The sequence below is a fragment of the Dendropsophus ebraccatus genome, chromosome 6 (genome assembly GCF_027789765.1).
Source record: "Dendropsophus ebraccatus isolate aDenEbr1 chromosome 6, aDenEbr1.pat, whole genome shotgun sequence".
Lineage (NCBI taxonomy): Eukaryota > Metazoa > Chordata > Amphibia > Anura > Hylidae > Dendropsophus > Dendropsophus ebraccatus.
In genome coordinates this window covers 109263829-109282724 of record NC_091459.1, presented here as the reverse complement: position 1 = coordinate 109282724, position 18896 = coordinate 109263829, and the positions used below count along the sequence as shown (strand labels likewise).

The following is an 18896-nucleotide window of genomic DNA, read 5'->3' as shown; positions in this document are numbered from 1 at the left end:
TAAATTAAATAAAAGCAAATCTTTTACATTCACTCTATAGCCTTCTATTATATTGTCAGTGTATATGTTACATCAAGTAGATGTAAAAAGAGTGCAGCGCAAGCATGCTCAGGTCGGATCACTCTTCATTTGAATACTGGTGGCTGACGAAGCTGGATGCAGCCCTAAGGAACCTTGGAATGGGCTTATGGCTGTATCCATGTTTCCAATGACTCCCTATGGCTGCATCCAACTTCTTCAGTCACCGGTAATCAAACGCCAAGTGATCTGACTCAAGCATGCTCCAGCCGCGCTCCTCTCTAATATTGACTACAATAGAACAATGACCTTTCCAACAAACCGTGAGGTTTTCTTCTTTTTATACCAACTACATGCTATACTACACATTTGCTGCTTTGCCTTGTCGTCGCTCTGGGCACCACAGGAACAGAACGGGTTAAGCCAGGGTGATGTGAAGTATTGGAAAACCAAAGTGAATTTTCTGTTTGTAAGAAAGCGCTCGGAATGTCTGACTGCACATGTAAAAATAATTCCTCTAACAAACCCGCTGAGCAGGAGAGACACAAGGTAACATTACCCGCGGTATTCTGGCAACTATTGCATGATAAGCAAACAGCTTAATTGGTTTTCACAGGACCAGACGGCTGTGGCAGTATTTTCTTTAACAGTATTAGGGACCTGATTGGGAATGATTTGTTCCCATGTCTTAACACGCACACCCCTTCCGAGTAGGGTTAAAGCGGCAGCAGTCTGTAGGGAAACAAAAATGTCCCAAAGATGGACATTGTCTAAATGCTTTATAAACTGTGCCGCCATCTTGGGGAAGGGAGGGAGGACATACCAGGGTAGATGTAGTAGTAGAGCTTGCCATAAATGTTACCATCTTGTTGGAGCTATGGAAACCATCTATTGTTTGGGTTGTGTCCTAATAATTGAGGGGCACAACTGAGCAACCAAAAGAATGCTTTGGTGATTATTGTACTATACTAGATTGTTGGATCATGTTTAACAAGAGTATAGCATCGTCAGTGGTCCCTGAACTCATAGAAAGGGGGGGTTCCCAACAGAGACTGGGGGTGTCGTCACTTGTATGGCTTCTTTCTATCTGTCCTGATTCTAAGGCCCTCACACACATTAGACATTTGTTATCCAAACCGATCACTCTGGATGGAACCTGCTGACCAAGACTAATGTGTATGTGTGTGTGTATGGCCTCCCAACTCTTGGGGAAAAGAGGGATCGGGCATGGTGGATTTTATCTATCCTTAAGGAAACCACCACCACCAGGGGAGCTATTTACCCCCACCTCCATTCAGAACAACACAGGACTGCTTGGCCAAGTATTAATATTATGGAGGGATTGGGTATTCTACCAACAGCTGTCATGTGTATGGGCCTAATAGATTGCAATAAGGCTGTGTTCACACTGTTTTGTGTTTACTGTACATTTAACATATAAGTTATCCTTTAGAAATTGATGGAAACTTATACGTGAAAACATGTTCACATCACAATTTGCCTCTCCTTTGCTCTGCACTTGCCCCAATGCTGTGGGGATTTGGTTTTTCTGTGCTTTAGGGCCAGAGTTCTGGATATAGTCACTAGCTATTATAGGGGCAGCCATCTAGTTTGAGCTGTTTTAAACTTCATTTAGAGATCTCCGACTGCACATAGCACTCTGACCCTATTCACTAGAATATGTTAAATTTCTAGGCATGCACTGTGACCTATGCAGACTCAGGGAGAGGGAGCTGTGAGCTTCGGGTATTGTGAATGGTGTCTAATCTTTGTATTGGTTTCACCTTCACCTTTTACCAATGTCTGTGATAAGGAGGAAACTGCTGCAAAGTGATCTCTACAGATCAGTAAGCTCCATCTTAATGGTACACCTAGTGGCCAAACTGGAAACTGCAGGATTAGTTAATAATATGGATAATAAAATGTAAAATTAGAAAAAGCTGACCAAAAAATTAGTTGATAGTTTAATGATGCAGTGATTGTTATAGCACATGAGTGTATCCTGCATATAGCTGCAGCAATCTCTCGTGCCCAATGCATATTAATGGCAATAATCCCCCTTCATCCACAGAGCAGAGCATTACATAATCTACATATGTAGCCTTTACAATTCAATAGCTAAGCATTCTAGCCGGAAAACTGACCTGGAATGGTTTTTATAAATCCCTTCTACAACACATGAATGAGCAGAACAGAGTAGCCCGATCCAGAGCCGTGCGCCGCGGCTACAGCTTTAAATGTTTTTGCAGCCGGAGAAGATGTGTGAATGATTGTCACAGTGCGGCTGTCTTTCTCTGCGGGTCTCTGAGACCTGCAGTAAAGCAACCAGTGCAGGGTCGCAGCCTGGGGTCCCAGCTTAGCTTCCGGTGGAGATCAAAGCGGAGAGGTGGACCGGGGGTCAGCCAAGAGCAGCAGTGACGTGTGTTCTGGGGGGCCTCTGACTGCACTGCCAGGGATTGGGACCGTTTCTGGATCCCCCATGTGACCATCATTAGTCTTTATTCTATACACCTGCTGCGGGCTTCTTGCTCACAACTATTAACCCATTTTTGACTGTATTTTCTTTGTAAGTGAAATGGCGGATTAGACTACAATACCTGTATTTCATTGTATGCGAGATGTTTGCCTTGACTATATACATCCACACTATACTTATATATAGCAATTATTATATAATATGCTGTCTAAATGAGGTTGATAAATGTGACGCCTACGATGGTGCTTATGTGGATCAGTTTATGCTTAGAAGCTCCATGTTTATATAGCCTTTTAGAATTCTATACTATTTCTTATCCCCTGCAGACAGTGCTCTCAGGTCAGTATTCTCCAGATGCCCCATCTCTTCACCTAAATGACTGAGCTTGCTGAGTGTAGTAGTCCGGTAACAATTTAAAGTGTCACTGTCGTATTATGTTTTTGTTTTTGCAGAAATCTATAGTCCAGGTGAATTTTAAGAAACTTTGTAATTGGGTTTATTAGGCAAATATGCCATTATGTGCATTCAAAAAGACTTTCCCCAGGTCCCCCCTCCCCCCCTCCCTCCTCTCTCTTATTCACTGCTCATTATTAGAAAATCTTGACTCTTCTACATCAGTCGGATCCTGTCTGTTCTATGGAGAGGGGAGGAGGAAGATTAATCGGCAGCAGAGAACAGGATTACACAGTGGGAACTGTGTGAAAGCCAGTCAGAGAGGTCAGTGCTGACCTCAGAGGAGATAGTCTGGTGATGTAGCTGTAAATTAACTCTTTGTTGTCCTGTTTTGGTGCCTCATCTCCCTCCACCCCTCGCCTCTCCATATAGAACAATGAAGACAGGGGGGAGAGCTTCAAACTGCTTTTTTATGATAAAAATGCATTTTTTGGCTAATAAACCCAGTTACAAAGTTTTTAAAAATCGCCTGGACTATTGATTTCTGCAAAAAATAAAAATAAATAAATTTAAAAGACAGTGACACTTTAGAGTCTCTCACTTGCAATGGCTGGTCTATTGTATTGCACACTAATTTATTATTGTTCAGAACGAGTCGTGAGGAATTGCTAGTTTGCAGTAGAGAAAATAAACAGGATGACCGTACTTGTACTGTGCCGGATTCGCTATTACAATGTCACTTTTGTTGTTCTAGATTATAAGCACTCCCCAGAGACTGAGCGCGGGAGCAGATCTTCTCATAGGGAGACAGTTCACCGCGGCCACCTCAGCCATGGTCACTCAGAGTCACATCACAGATGCCACCAGCTGGATTCCTGGGTAATTGTTCTCCTTGACCTCTGTGTGTCTGCAGTGTGATTTAAGGGAGCTGAAAATCTCAGCAATGTCTGGTAATTGTATAGAAGTCCAGCTTGCCTATATTTCTTCCTCCTCCTCCTCCTTTTGTTCACGGTGAGCTCATTTTCGCCTCCCATCTTTACTACCTCCTTTTTTAGTTCCTGTCAAATCTTGTTTTCTTCTGTACAATCGGAATGACTATGTAAGGGCAAACTCCATTAATGTTTAATGTGTATAAGAGAAGGCAGATGGAGAAACGTATAGAAGCTTCTAATACTCCTGATGTCAGAAACGGTAGATGAGAGGCATAGGAAAATGGGCCTATCCAAAAGGTAAAGGATATGGCAGAGAAGATGGAAATCAAGCCACCAGATCACTAAAAGGACTTGCCGTTTCATTGTCTGGTCCCATACATGCCCACTAGCGGCAATGACTCTGAGCACCTATTTCTGATAACTAAGCACATCCACTGCAATGTAAGCTAGACACTAGATACCGATGACAGCTTTCTCCTTTAAAGGGGTATTCTATCCCCAGAAAAAAATGTAGTAATGTAAGTAATATAAAAATAAAGAAGATACTTTCCTGCCCTGATTTCCCTCCCCCCCCCAGTTGCCGTTTCAACTGCTTCTTGGTTCCTGTGATAGGTCGATCATGCAGGGATTGCCACCCAGTCATTTGTGGTCAGTGATTGGCTGAACTGCAGTTGCTGGGTTAGCTTATTACAGGAATTCAAAAACAGTGAGGATATGCAGACATCAGAGCGGGAGATCAGGGCAGGTGAGTATCATGTTTTTATTTTTTATAATATATATAATATTTATATTATTATTTTTTTATTTTTTATTTTTCCTGGGATTGGAATACCCTTTAAGATACCCATACACATGCAATATCTGATGATTAAACAATTATTCAGCTAAATCTCGCAATCCCTTCATACATATGTACATTCAGCTTGGCTGAGGGTTCACCAGTTCTAAATAAATAGTGAACGAAAAGATAAGGTAGTTGAAATCCCTTTTCTCCCTTGACGTGACTTGTCGGGGACAGTCAGGAAGCCCTCATACAAATGATTTGTCTGGTTTTGTGTAAATTGAGGATTACAGAGTGCGGACTTTGTGCATGACGGCGTTGGCTAGTGCGTTCAGCTCACACAACAGCTGATCAATAGTCATCTTCTGAAAAGGCTGAGGCAGGCGTGTGTGTGTTCTAAATATTCAGAGGGGAGAAAGCCAGTACCAGTTACTTCCGTCAGCTTATCTCCCCAAGAACTAATAGATCCAGACATGTTGAAATCCCCAGTAGATGTCAGAAAGACTCCCAGCCAGTCCCTCTAAAATCTGCATACAGACATTGATCTAATGTATATGGACAGCTTTTGGGGTTGAATCTGTCTTGTTACCTAGGTGTGCATGTGTCTTTCCCTCTTTAGAAGATAAATTATACTTTTAGGTGTTTGTCTTAGAATATATGCACTTTACATTTAACTATGACATTTTCATACATGCTACCTTTTTTTTCTTCTTTCTTTATTCCATAGGGATCGGAAGCGTACTCGTGAGTTCATAGAGTCTGATTTCTCAGAGAGGTAAATGCACAAAAGAAATGATGGATTGGAGTGGGGGAGAAGGATGTCATTTATGATAAAGTACTATTCTGCCCGGTGGGAGCCATCTCTTGCGTTGTAGAATTCCAGGCGTAGTGGTCTCCTTCTATTATACGTATGTAGGATATCATACATGTATATGTATACTCTGCTATACAGGTCATTACACTACAACAGAAGTGCTATGAGAAAAGAAGCGAATACAGAGCAGTTCAGGCCAGTTGCCCTCTGGCAGCGTCCTGACTCTTCCACTTCTATTCACTTCCTCATCCTATTCCTAACAAGGAATCTGGAACTAATCCTTCTGGATTTTTTTCAGAGAGTGGCTGGCCACTATGGCAACCACTTGCCAGGAACCATCTCTATCATCTGCCATATTTCTCCTTGGGTCTTTGCAATCTAAATTAGTTGCAGGGTGGAGTGACTCTGGATAAAAGCAGGAAATTTAATGCAATGAATCTTTTCAAAGAAACTATTTTATGCCTGTGTAATTATAAAGTGTGTGTGTGTGTGTGTGTATGTGTATATATATATATATATATATATATATATATATATATATATATATATATATATATATATATATATATATATATAAATAATTATAATATAATTTTGCACCACAACATTCTCTGGATCTATATAAAACTGATACAGTCCTCCGCCCCGACTCCTGGCTTCTATCAGTTACAATCGGAGAGCATGACATGTCAATTCTTTGAGTGGTGAGGCGCGGAGAACCGAGGCACGCGCTCTCCTGCTGTTATAGATAGAAGGCAGGAGTCGCCGCCGAAAGCGCTCGGAGGAGTTCCCGCCCAGAATCTCGGCGCTGTTTCCATATTGTGAACGGGGGGAGATTTATCAAACTGCTGTAAAGTGAAACTGGCTCAGTTGCACCTAGCAACCAATCAGATTCCACTTTTCATTCCTTACAGACTCTTTGGGAAATGAAAGGTGGAATCTGATTGGTTGCTAGGGGCAACTGAGCCAGTTTCACTTTACACCATGTTTGATAAATCTCTCCCTAGATGTTCTTATATGGCTCAGGATTAGAAGTAAATACATTTTGAAACGGTTTATTTTCCCAAAATAGAGTATAACCTTATCAAGCTTTATAAAAATATCCAGTTTTTCTTTGTAATTGCACCTCGTGCTTATATACTTTTGTTGTGTTATGTATTCTTTCCCACAGAGGCCTGCTATCCTCTCTAGGGTGCTGTGACATCCTTGTAATGTTACTCATCTAGGGCGTTAGCCGTCTCTAGTTTATCACCGACGTAAGATCAGCCTGCAGCCCTCCCAAATACACTGCTTCAGCAACATGTGTCTGAAGTCTTTATGCCTGTAAAGGTTCTTGTATTTCAGGATATAACAAGCTTCTATGTTATTGGGGTATTTACTTCCATTAACACAATATTATTAATAATAAGCCCAGATAGAGATGTTGTTCTGGTTAGACAGCGGGCCTTGCAACAATATAAAAGGCTACTTCAGGGTAGTGTAACACTTGGTGGGACTTTGAGAAGGGACACATTATTGGACTGAGAGAAGTAAAATGGTCATGTCGTCGAATTGCTTTTAGGATGTGTTGTGAGCATTAATACTCCTTGTGTTTCATGCTGTGGTAAGATGTGGTCACTTCTGCCTCATGGCATCAGTGGGTTGGCTGCAGGTAAAGTTCTGGAGTTTACAATCAGATTTATAGAATTATTGATTATAAAGGAAAACTGATGCACTATCCATAATCTCTCTATTAATTGTTGGTTTTCCATCTACAGTAAGAGAAGCAAGAGAGGGGAGAAGAGCGGGAAGGGTCTGCGGCATTTCTCTATGAAGGTTTGTGAGAAGGTTCAGACCAAAGGGACAACGTCCTACAATGAAGTGGCAGATGAACTGGTGGCCGAGTTTACCACCTCTGCTGGACAGCTTCCCTCCGACTCAGTAAGTTAAAGCTACCTTTCATGTTCCTATACCATTTGTGGTTTTCCTTTCCGATGTCGGATAAAAAAAGAACAATACTAATAATAGTTTTTTGGTGGAAGACATGGGTCTTGAAAGTCATGAATGCAGTGTGGATCGGGCACTGTCAGAATGGTGGCTGTGGTGGTACTTACACAGTCAGTATGCTGGGAGTATTAGCTAACGCCTTGTTCTATACTCAGGCCTATGACCAGAAGAACATCAGGCGGCGAGTGTACGATGCTCTTAATGTACTGATGGCCATGAATATTATCTCAAAGGAGAAGAAGGAAATAAAATGGATTGGTTTGCCGTCCAACTCTGTACAGGAATGTGAGAATTTAGAGGTATGCTAATACTATTGTACCTTTTCTGTATGTTTCTTTATTATTTTTTGTTATTTTGTTGTTTATTAGATCAATTATTTCTATTCGGGCTCTACTTCAGGACTATGGCCTTCACAATTGTTTAGGGAATTGCTTATACAACACTCCCCAACTGGGAACTGCTATGGCATACTGGGAACTGCTATGGCATCCAGCAGTTTAGTGAGTCCTGTGCCACTATGGTTATGTTGATGCTGTATTACCAAGGGTAAGAGACAACCTTTATGGTGTCTATCTGTCCTGGTAGGGGGTAGAGGCCTCCCCATAGGAATCCTATTAAGGTAAATTGAGAAAACAGTTGCAATAATATGCATTATATGGTGATGCCAAACCCTAGAAGAGGGACAGGGACTGATGCAGACTGCCACTATAGTATATGTAGATGCTTTGTCCTCTCCTATTTGCTGTGTTATTTATATGCACAGGCCGCTCGTGGTAACGCTATGTTTAGATGCATAATATGTACTTTTCTATGGTGTTCTGAATAAGCAAGTCCTTATTATAGGCTGAACTGGGTTATTTTAGATGATTTTTTTTATATGTTAGGAGACAATCTCATGTAATGTGCATCATCTTTGATTACTAAGCAAATGCATGCACATTGCACAATATCCATACAGCATCTGTATATCTCAAGCTTAGTAAAAGAGTGTTGTATTGCAGGCTGGATACGTACAGAGTGAAGGTCCTCGTACCCAGCTGTGGGGAGCAGCTGACTCGGCAGCTCATTTAGTGCAGTTCATCAGACCATGGCTGCTCACATGAGCAGGGGTGTAGATCTATGCCGATGAGAAGCTGCATAGCCTCAGCCTGCATTACATAACAATGTAGAAAACTAAAAAATATATATATTTTTCTCATGCACAAGGAAAGTACTATCTACACTGCTTAGGATATTACACCAGTCTTCTTCATGGTGTCTCCTATTATTTTATTACTAAGAAGTAACCTTTGGAAATTCTCTGCATGCGTTATTACTAACATGCATACAATGAAAACGCATCTCTGTACCTTATGGTAACTTATGGCATCTCTGTACCTTATTGTAACTTATGGTTTGAAATATGTATAAGAAGGGCCAAGCGGAGCTTAGGGGTTGCTAGAAGTAACCACAGTATTCTCTCCATAGCTTAAAGGGCAGCTTCAGTTGTGCAATAGATATCACTTACTGCAATTGCCGGATATGGTTCACTGTATTATGTGAAAACTGTTTAGTTTAGCCTCATGTTTGTTTTTGACGTCATAGATGGAGAAGCAGAGGAGGATAGAACGCATCAAGCAGAAGAGCGCTCAGCTACAGGAACTGCTGCTACAGGTAAGCTTATCACTTTTATATAACATATTATAGAAATACCTCTTTCTTTAAAAAAAAAAAAGTGGGTGTATATATATAATATATGTATGTGTGTGTGTGTGTGTGTGTGTGTGTGTATATATATATATATATATATATATATATATATATATATATATATAATATATAATATGTATGTATTGCATTTTACTTTAGGGGTTCCTCCTGAAAGTTAAAGGTATATATTTTTATCTGTGACCACCCCATAATCTAAAATGTTTGATAATACAGAACCCAGTATGTCCTATTGATGCAGGATAAAAGCATTTTTCTGTGAATATACACACACATATAAAGGTCTACAGATGTCGTGGTCCCAAATACAGTGGTGCCTTGGATTACGAGCATAATTCTTTCCGGGACCGTGCTTGTAATCCAAATCCACTCTTTAAATCAAAGCAAATTTTCCCATTAGAAATCATTGAAATGCAGACAATTGGTTCCTCGCCCCAAAAATAATGATTTTTTATTCTGAACAACATGTAGAACAAATGAAACAAAGATTTAGAAACAGCTGAATGTGATATTATAAGTTATTATACAGTATAGCAATCAGCACGTGGTGTATAATACATAGTAAGTGCATAACCCTGATAACACAGCGGCAGTTTGTAGATACAGGATGGGGCTGCAGATCCCCATAATGCAGTCGCGTAGTACAACAGACTAGAACAGAGAAGGAGGGCTGCTGTCAGAGGTCTGTGTGGTCACATGACAGCAATGGGGAAGGGGTGTGTGTTCAGCATGGACGAATCAGGACTGACAGAGACTGCAGGGAGCATGAAGGAAAAAGCAGGACATAAGTGGGCACATACATGCAGCATTCTCTGTCCGGGGAGAGAGGGGTCACAGCTATGAAAAGATTACCTCTACAGTCCTGTCCCCTGATGCAAGCCCCAGCCTGAAGTGGATCTGCTATGATTTGGAAGGTGAGGGAGACTTCCTGGGGCAGAGTACAGGGCTGTAGACCCTGGTATGCAGACCATGCCCCTCCCCAACTCGCCCTCCCACCCAGTACTAGGAGCTCTTAAACCAAAGCAATGCTTTTAAACCAAGTCACAATTTTGAAAAACTGTGTGCTCTTAAACCAAAACGCTCTTAAACCAAGATACCACTGTACGTGTAAAAAGTTTTAGTTGGTCAAGGTCTGGTTGTTCAACCCTGCCCTATTTATCACTAGAATGAGCAGGGGGAAGCATGCTAACTCTGTAGTATGTCTATGGAGCCCGTCTCCATCAGCAAGAGAGGGAGAGAAGCGCTTAGTTGTGCACTTTCCCGGCCTGTTCTAATGGTTGGTGGTGTTATACAATGCATTTGCACTGCATTGTATAACATCTATGTAATATCTATGGGTAGATTAATGTATGTACCCATGAAGCTGCACACTTGCAGTAATTCTCAGCGTTACATAATATTGCTACATCCATATTGCCTTTCTTAATGAATGTTAGCCATGCTGCCTCAGTAACTTTATAATAGCTTGTTTGTAAGCCATACGAGACGATCCTCCTTCTACCCTGGGCATGGAGCCTTCTAGTTACAGAGAATGACTTTGTTTTGTTTTTTTTTCCTCCTCATGCACTCACTTTCTTGAAGTATGCGCCCGTCGTATGCTTTTCATCTTCTCACAAAAAGATTCCTCTCCTTAGCTGCCATATTCTAACACTGAAGGTCCTGTGTGTGTTTGTTAATGTAAGCGTGCGTCATGTGAGACGCCGGTCAATGGGCCACCCGTGCAATTTTTGCTGCAGAGAAAGAATGAAGCCTATGACAATGGAAGTATTTGTTCCGTCCCATCAGATAGCCGATTCCCTCGTGGATGGTTTGTCATCTGTTTAGCGACTCTTTAGACTGAGGAAATTATCAAGACATAACAATCTGTATGCTTTAGTTGTGTAAACCTATTGCGAATCAATAGAATTACTCATTCATAAGGTTACCAGATCTAGATACAGACCTGCATGGTGTCTCTTATGACAGATCTAGTAGCGCTGCTTTTACGAGAGGGACAGTTCCAATAAAAGTTTAAAAATTTACAGACCATTCATAACCCCCACAGCTTCCCTCGCTGCCTGTGAGACGTTTCACTGCTGAACTTGTAAAAAGAAGGAAAGAATACACAGCATAAGTATAATGGGGATTATACTGCAGTCCCTGTGGGTATATAGTGCAGCTATGGGTTGGTTTGGGAATTTCTTTGGCTGCGTCTACTACATACATGATGACAATGCTGTGCTGTCTAGGTTATGTATGTTCTGTAATGTTATCTATCTTATCCTTTTCCTACAGCAAATCGCCTTCAAGCACCTTGTTCAGAGAAATAGGCAAAATGAACAAGTGAATCAGACGCCTCCGGCTGTAAACTCCACCATCAAGCTGCCATTCATCATTGTGAACACAAGCAAGAAGACGGTGATAGACTGCAGTATTTCTAGTGACAAGTGAGTACGAAGAATTGATAAAAATTGTACAAAGAATTCATATGGCCCTATAGCAGAAATCACTATTGGCTCCGCTGTGAGAGCTCCATTCTGTAGGCATAAGGTGAAGTTAATGCTCTCACTTCTGCTGCTGTTGGGCCCCTGAGAGTCCCCTCCAAGAGGCACAGCTTTTTCTTATTCTTTACATTTCAGGGGGCAGCACCAGAGCTGGGCTATTTGCCAGCAGTTTTCTCACCTTTCCCTTACTTTTCTGGCTAGTCAAAGAACATTGACTACTCCTTTTTTGCTATGGCATGACATAGTGCTGGAAAAAGAACACTGGACTGAACAGACTGGCACTGTGTGGGGATGATGATTTACAGTTCAATACTATAGCATACGGGGGGAAGAAGGGTTACTAAGGCTTGGGTTTGCAGGGTGCTATATGAGTAGAAAGGAAAACAGCATCACAGCAAGAAAGGGGTTACATCATAAAAGCAGCCCTGGTTTAAGCAGTGAATTAAAGGCACAGCATACACCATCTAGAGCAGGGATGGGGAGCCCCAGCTTTAGAACCTGAACAAACACTGATTGACATGTTGTTTCTCACTGGTTCTTCATTGTTGGGCCCCGGGAATAATTTCCTCTGGTGGGCCCCAGGTACCCCAGATATCCCAGTCTGACAGTGTGGACTTTTTTAAGGAGGCCAACAAGCTTACATTACATGTATACAATCCAGGTTTTCGCTTCCAAAAAAAACACTAACCCCCACCCACTTCCTATGTTTGACCTCTGTGTCTCTGTTGCTGAAGACAGTATTCACCTAACAACAGGCACAGAAGTTTGCAGGAAAGTGAGACACAAGTGGCAAAGACTTTAGAGCTGTGTTTCTGGGGTTTTACGTCCTTTTTGGTAAATTGATTGATTTACAGATATGTTACAGATCAGATTTGTTGTCACATGGAAGAAAGTCATTTGAAACAACATTTTCCTAACCTGATAACTGAGACGTTTTGACTGTATGCTGCCACTACTGTGAGACGCTAACTGCTTAAAGATTTATGCAGCTAGTATTGACCTTAAAGGGGTTGTCCAGTTATTTCTTCTCATGTTTAAAGGTGCCCAGGCTGGGCTAAAATCCAAAAGCCTGTACTCACCTGCCAGGATCAGCCGCCATTTTCACCAGCACCTGGTTACTGCTGCTTCCCACTTACTGGTCTCCACTTGACGCAAAGAAGTGCCTGCTCAGCCAATCACCATCCTATGATGTCTCTGCTCTCTTAGGTCTTCATGCATCTCTTATTTATGTAACAGTGTCCACTCATTTTGGGTTCTGCGTTCTTTACAGGTTTGAATACCTTTTCAACTTTGACAACGCTTTTGAAATACATGATGACATTGAGGTTCTGAAGAGGATGGGGATGTCATTTGGGCTGGAATCTGGAAAATGCACATCAGAAAACCTAAAGCTTGCCAAATCCTTTGTCCCCCGGGCTCTGGAAGGCTATGTGACAGGTAAGTGATCTCATTTACACTGATACCCAGGGTCCTGACCCTACTTCTGTAATGTCATTACATGTTACCTAACAGCAGGGGGCAGAGTACATTCATAAAAAGAACAAAGGTGTTTTTTTGTTTTTATAAGTTTTTTTTTGTTTTTTATTAATAAGTTTAGTAAGTAACTTTACTCCCCAGAATCTCACCAAACCAAAAGGCATCATGTTAGCTCTATGTGCTTCTGTAAGTGGAGCAGGAGTTTGTATATACTATCGCAGCTTGTCACTAAAAACAATGATATACTTAAAGAGTCACTGTCGTATTTTTTTTTTTTTTTTGCAGAAATCAATAGTCCAGGCGATTTTAAGAAACTTTGTAATTTGGTTTATTAGCCAAATCTGCCATTATCTGCATGTAAAAAGCCTTTTCCCAGGTCCCCCCCTCCTTCCTCTTTTTCATCCACTCTGAAAAATCTGAAAATTGTGACTTGTTGCAGAAGTCGTACCCTGTCTGTTCTAGGGAGAGGGGAGGGGGGGGGAGGAAGGAGGGAGTTAGCCGGCAGCAGAAAGCAGATAACAGAGGATTACAGGCACGAAGCTGGGTGACAGCTGTAATCCGAGCTCAGACAGGTCACTGGTGACTGTCACAGGAGATATCCCGTGAGGGATTTGTAGATTAACTCTTTGTTGTCCTGTTTTGGTCTTTTCTTTAGCTCTCTCCATAGGAGAACAATGAAGACAGGGGGGAGAGCTTTAAACTGCTTTTTCATGATAAAAATGCATTTTTCGGATAATAAACCCAATTACAAAGTTTCTTAAAATCGCCTGGACTATTGATTTCTGCAAAAAAAAAATCACGACAGTGACACTTTAAAGTGACTAAAATATCCACTGCCTCTTCAAAGTCCGATCTGTGTCAGATAGTGGCCCCCTGCTGCCTGACTGTTGGGGGGTAGTTATATGACCCGTTCCTTGACTCCATAACAACATATTGTAAGTACAAAGAGGAAATCCTTCAGAAACAAAGCTCTGTATTCTTGTTTGTGAGGCACAGAGCATATCTTAATCATAGATGTCCCATCACCTCAGTCTGTCGTCTTTTGCAGTTAACATGATGTGAGTTCCCGGTTATTAATAATAAAATTAGTGGCAGTAAGTAGAGAAGGATGTCCACCTTCAGGATCACTACTTTATATAAACTTTTTTTTAAATTATTTGTGGCCCTTTGATTTAAAGCGTTGAAATCCGCCATCTAATTTGTGATGGTTTCAATTAAAGATAATCCTTGAATGCTGAAAGAGTTAAGTGCACTCGGGCAGGGTTTGGGTGTAGAATACAAAGCCACTAAATGGTGGGGGTTCCTTAGTCTAGGGCATTGTCTGTAGAATGGGGCAGAGCTGGCTGCAGACTTGCTGTGCATATTAACAGGGGCCGTGCTATTCATTTCCTCCTCAGTGCCATCTCTGCCTAATGAAAGGGCTTTTCCTGTTGATCACTCGGAACAGTCTGTCCACCCAAGGGAAATCCCATTCACATTTACTGGACAGAGTACTATCACATTACCCCGCTAAATGTAGAGCGCTGTAAGCCAGATAGAGGGTCGGGATTAATATGGAGGCTGTCACGACATATATATCGTCAGCCTAACCATAATGTATTCCGTTCCTTGGGAGAGTTATTCATCTACGTTCATCGTGATGTCTCACAATCCAGCTCTGAATGTTCTTATATTAGGGCTGTGAGGCCGGACTAATACTAATTGGCTATACAACAAATTCCTAGAAGAATAGTAACGGAGTTGTGTCACCATGACAAACCCTTCTGGACATGAAAACCTGGCCCAGCTAAAAGTTCTCTTTATAAGTAAAGAAAGCATTCCTTTAAAGGGGTACTCCCACTGCAGAGATTTAGAATGCCTTTTTTCTGAAAAATGAGGATCCTGAAGTGTGCTATGTTGCTCCTTGTAATACCAAAGTGGCACATTTCCTTATATTGTCCCTTTTTATATATGGCCATCATGGATTCCGGAGAGGGACCCCCCCTTTTTTATCTCAGTAGCTGAGGGCCTGACAATGAGACAGTAAGGACATACCCTGTGAATATCAGGGGAAAAAAATAAATATCTCTATCTATCTATCTATTTATTTATTTTTTGTTCTGACTAAACACTGAGGAGGAAATTGATATCGAGGACTTTTTTTTTTTTTATTACCCCAAGGACAGAGTGGAGGGGACATGGTCTCCACAGTACAGTGAATATATTATAATATATTATTCTTGCAAAAACAGCGCCAGCCCTGTCCACAGGTTGTGTGCGGTATTACATTAACTTTAAAGGGGTTGTCCAGCGAAAATCTTTCTCTTTCAAATCAACTGTTGTCAGAAGGTTATATAGATTTGTAATTGACTTCTATTTAATCTCCAGTTTTCCTGTACTTATTAGCTACTAAATGTCCTGCAGGAAATGTTTTATTTTCAGTCTATCACAGTGCTCTTTGCTGACACCTCTGGCCGAAACAGGAACTTTGTCTCGGTTTTCTATAAATCCCCATAGAAAAGCTCTCCTACTCAGGACAGTTCCTGTCTCGGCCAGAGATGTCAGCAGAGAGCACTGTGTCAGAACAACATTCCCTGCAGGACATTTAGTAGCTAATAAGTACAGGAAGATTTTTAAATAGAAGTAAATTGCAAATCTATAAAACTTTCTGAAACCAGTTGGTTTGAAAGAAAAAGATTTTTGCTGGACAACCCCTTTAATGGAACTGAGCTGCCAACTTTGGCGCTGTTTCTGGAAGAAAATGGCAGTTTTTTAGGCCTGGATAATCCCTTTAAGACTGGCAAATAAAATGCCTGTCTTTAGTAAATGTTCCCCCTGAATCTATCCTATGAAGGAGGAGGATGAATAACATATATTGTAGCAGCATTGAAGCCAACCGGAGCCAAGTGGCTGTTATCAGCAGATGTTCAGCGTGCACTTGGCACAGACAAGGCCAAGGCCGGCCACTTCTCACTACAATTTAACTACATGAGAATTACCAGTTGGCACCTAGCGGGATGTGTAAGCACCTCATTCCTGAGGGTCATGACATGGTGTTCTTCACTCCTTCATTCTCAAGGACTTGCTAATCAGATCCTAAATCACAAGTGTTAGCGGGTCATGAATGCCTCTGTCCGCGTACACCCTGTATGAGATGAGTGAGAACAGCGAGCGTGACCGTGTCTAACCCAGACGTGCCAGGCAAAATGTCATATTGGTGAATGGTCAATGAGAGGTAGATAAAGTGTTAAGATAGGAAAGCTTTACTATAACATGTATAATAGTGTATTTGTATAGGCCTGGTGTTACAGGAAACAGCTATTAAAATCTTGGGGTTGGATGGAGTTCAGTTGTGGATGTATAGAATATATGTACATCAAATAAAGCCTCATTCATGATTTCATAAAATGTTTATTATTTGTATCTTCTGCATACTAGACATGGCCTCAGGGACGTCTTGGACCGACCAAGGGCTTCCTTTCAGTACATCTCAGACTGCCGCGCACTCCGCCAGCACAACTACTTACTCACAGTCCAGGTAAGGTTTGGTCAAGATTATTCGGATTGCTTGGGCATCATAAAAATGTGTTTGTGCTTGACAAGATTGGAAAGCAGCCATGTTTTTCTATCAACAGCACCACTTTTGTCCACAGGCCACATGTGGTATTGCAGCTCCCCTCTGTTACCTACAAAACAGCAAAGTGGACAGAAGTGGCAAAGTTTCAGGCTTTTTTTTTTTTTTTCTAGTCTTGCAAAATACCATTATTAGAAGAAATTGTGTGTTGGAGGTTAGATCGGTTGGGGTCTGATTGTTCAGGCCTCCAGCAATCTCTAAATCAAGCCAGGAGAAGAGTGCGGTGATGTGCTTCACTCCCTGGGTGCTTTATTTACAGTGGAGCTCATTTCATGCAGTTACACTGAGCAAGCCAAGGAGTGAAGCACTTATTGACATGCTTCTCTGAGCTTTATTTTATGATCAATGGGGGGGTCTGAACACTCAGAGCCCCACCATTTAAAATCTGACAGTAGACTCTGAGATGACTCCAGTCTTCTAACTTTTCTTCTTTGTGGCTATCTCCACAGCATGAACCCAGGATTGTTCTTCGACACTGACATGTCTTTGACAAACAGCAGTCACCACTCCAGCTCTGGTACATCCCACTACACAGAATCTCGAGGCGAAACCCCATGTTCTTTCGATGATGACGAAGATGATGAAGACGATTCCTCCTCCCTGGAATAATGTGGACAAGCCAGAATGTATGTGAACGCGTCTACAAATAGTTTAGTCTTCCAACGCAGTTTCGATGGGAGATCACATCGGGATCAACAAAGATTTATTTTTTTTTTCAAAAATGAAAACACGCTGTGGACACTCATTTCAAGATGGCGTCTTGCCAGCTGAGAGGTGACTACGTTTGCTCCAATGTTTGATTGTTGGGCTTTTTAGACACTGTGTCTGTAAGGATTATGCACAGGGTATGACAGAGGACCTGTATGACCTGCGAGAGTGGGCGCTCCCGTACCTGCAGACTGATGGAGCCATTACTTCACTGCCTTTGGATAACAATGCATCTTTTGTAAATCTCCTATCTTAAGCTTGAAGCCACTTCAGTAACACACAACACCCAGCTACGCTAGAAGCGATGCCTGCCAACGTCTGTGGGAAAGATGCTGCTATGTTCTGATTGCTGCAGTTTTGTTTTGTTTTTGTTTTGTTTTTTAGAAAATCAGAGGATATTTCTTTCTATAACAGAGTCTGTCTTGTACTCAAAGGATTTCTAGCACCATCCGTAGAGAAAAAGGGAACACTATGATGGAGAATGCTGCCAATTTTTTTTTGCCATTTTCTGTCATGACCATTTCCTTTTTTTTTTTTTTTTTTTTTTTTTTTTTTTGTGTTCTAAAAAAAACAAACAAATAACGTCACAATGGACAATGTTTTGTCCAAATGTATTATATAATATAATGCCGTTTACTATGTACTATCACACCACCCCAGAACCTGTGTTTGTGCTGTTTAAAAAAAAAAAACATTTCTATTTGGAGCTTTTTCCTCCACTAGGGGGCAGTTCTCTGGTTTTGTAAAATGGGCAGATGAACATTGGCTCAGTTCACAAATATGGCCGCCTCTACTATATGTGGGAAGTAACTGTAATCCTGCATGGGTTTAATGTTAAAAACCTTTCTTGACCGACAACCAGACCACAAAGGTTAAAGTAAACCTGACGCCTTGACAATGCAGTCCTCATGCTGAGCAGATTGATATATAATGTGGGAAAAGATTCCAATCCCTGCACTTTCTATGGTTAGGAGTCCAGTGGGCAGTCCTCCACAGTGACTGACAGTTATTTCAGTATCTGTCACAGAGTAAGACCGCCCACTGGACTCCTCAATCATAGAAAATTTCAGTAAATCAGTAAATGACAAGTTATATTTCAACGTGGCAGATTCCCTTTAAGATTTGTGACCTCTTTAAAAAGAAAAACAAAAAACCACACACACATACTGTTATTTACAAGCTATTAAGGCCAGTGCCTTTATATGCACAGAGTCTGTCAACTAGGCAGTCAGTATCAATTGATGATAATCTATAGACTGCAGTGATGTCTGTAGACTGTCAATCTATAGACTGCAGTGATGTCTGTAGACTGTCAAAGAAGTGGTCACTTCTTGTCAGGTGTCAATGGGGCGTGAACCTTAGCGCTCTCCCTGTTGAGAACTGAGTGTTGTTGACCAACATTTGACAGTCTAGGCACTCATTACCATATTGACCACCAATACTAATGGGGAGGGGCTAGAAAAATAATTAAAGAGTGCCTGAGTCTCTGGAACATGGATAATAACAGCT

General features: G+C 41.4%; 1 protein-coding gene across 3 annotated transcripts in view; it reads left to right on the top strand.

The window, feature by feature from the left end:
• Positions 1-17923, top strand: part of TFDP2 (transcription factor Dp-2) — a 51661-nt gene extending 33738 nt beyond the window's left edge. For all 3 annotated transcript variants that reach the window (XM_069975617.1, XM_069975619.1, XM_069975618.1), the window contains 9 exons: positions 3642-3766; positions 5328-5375; positions 7172-7334; positions 7556-7699; positions 8985-9053; positions 11382-11533; positions 12861-13027; positions 16484-16583; positions 17129-17923. In XM_069975617.1, the coding sequence (XP_069831718.1) occupies positions 3642-3766; positions 5328-5375; positions 7172-7334; positions 7556-7699; positions 8985-9053; positions 11382-11533; positions 12861-13027; positions 16484-16583; positions 17129-17288 (1128 nt within the window). In that variant the 3' untranslated portion in view covers positions 17289-17923. The remainder of the gene's footprint in view (positions 1-3641; positions 3767-5327; positions 5376-7171; positions 7335-7555; positions 7700-8984; positions 9054-11381; positions 11534-12860; positions 13028-16483; positions 16584-17128) is intronic.
• Positions 17924-18896: the final 973 nt, after the last annotated feature.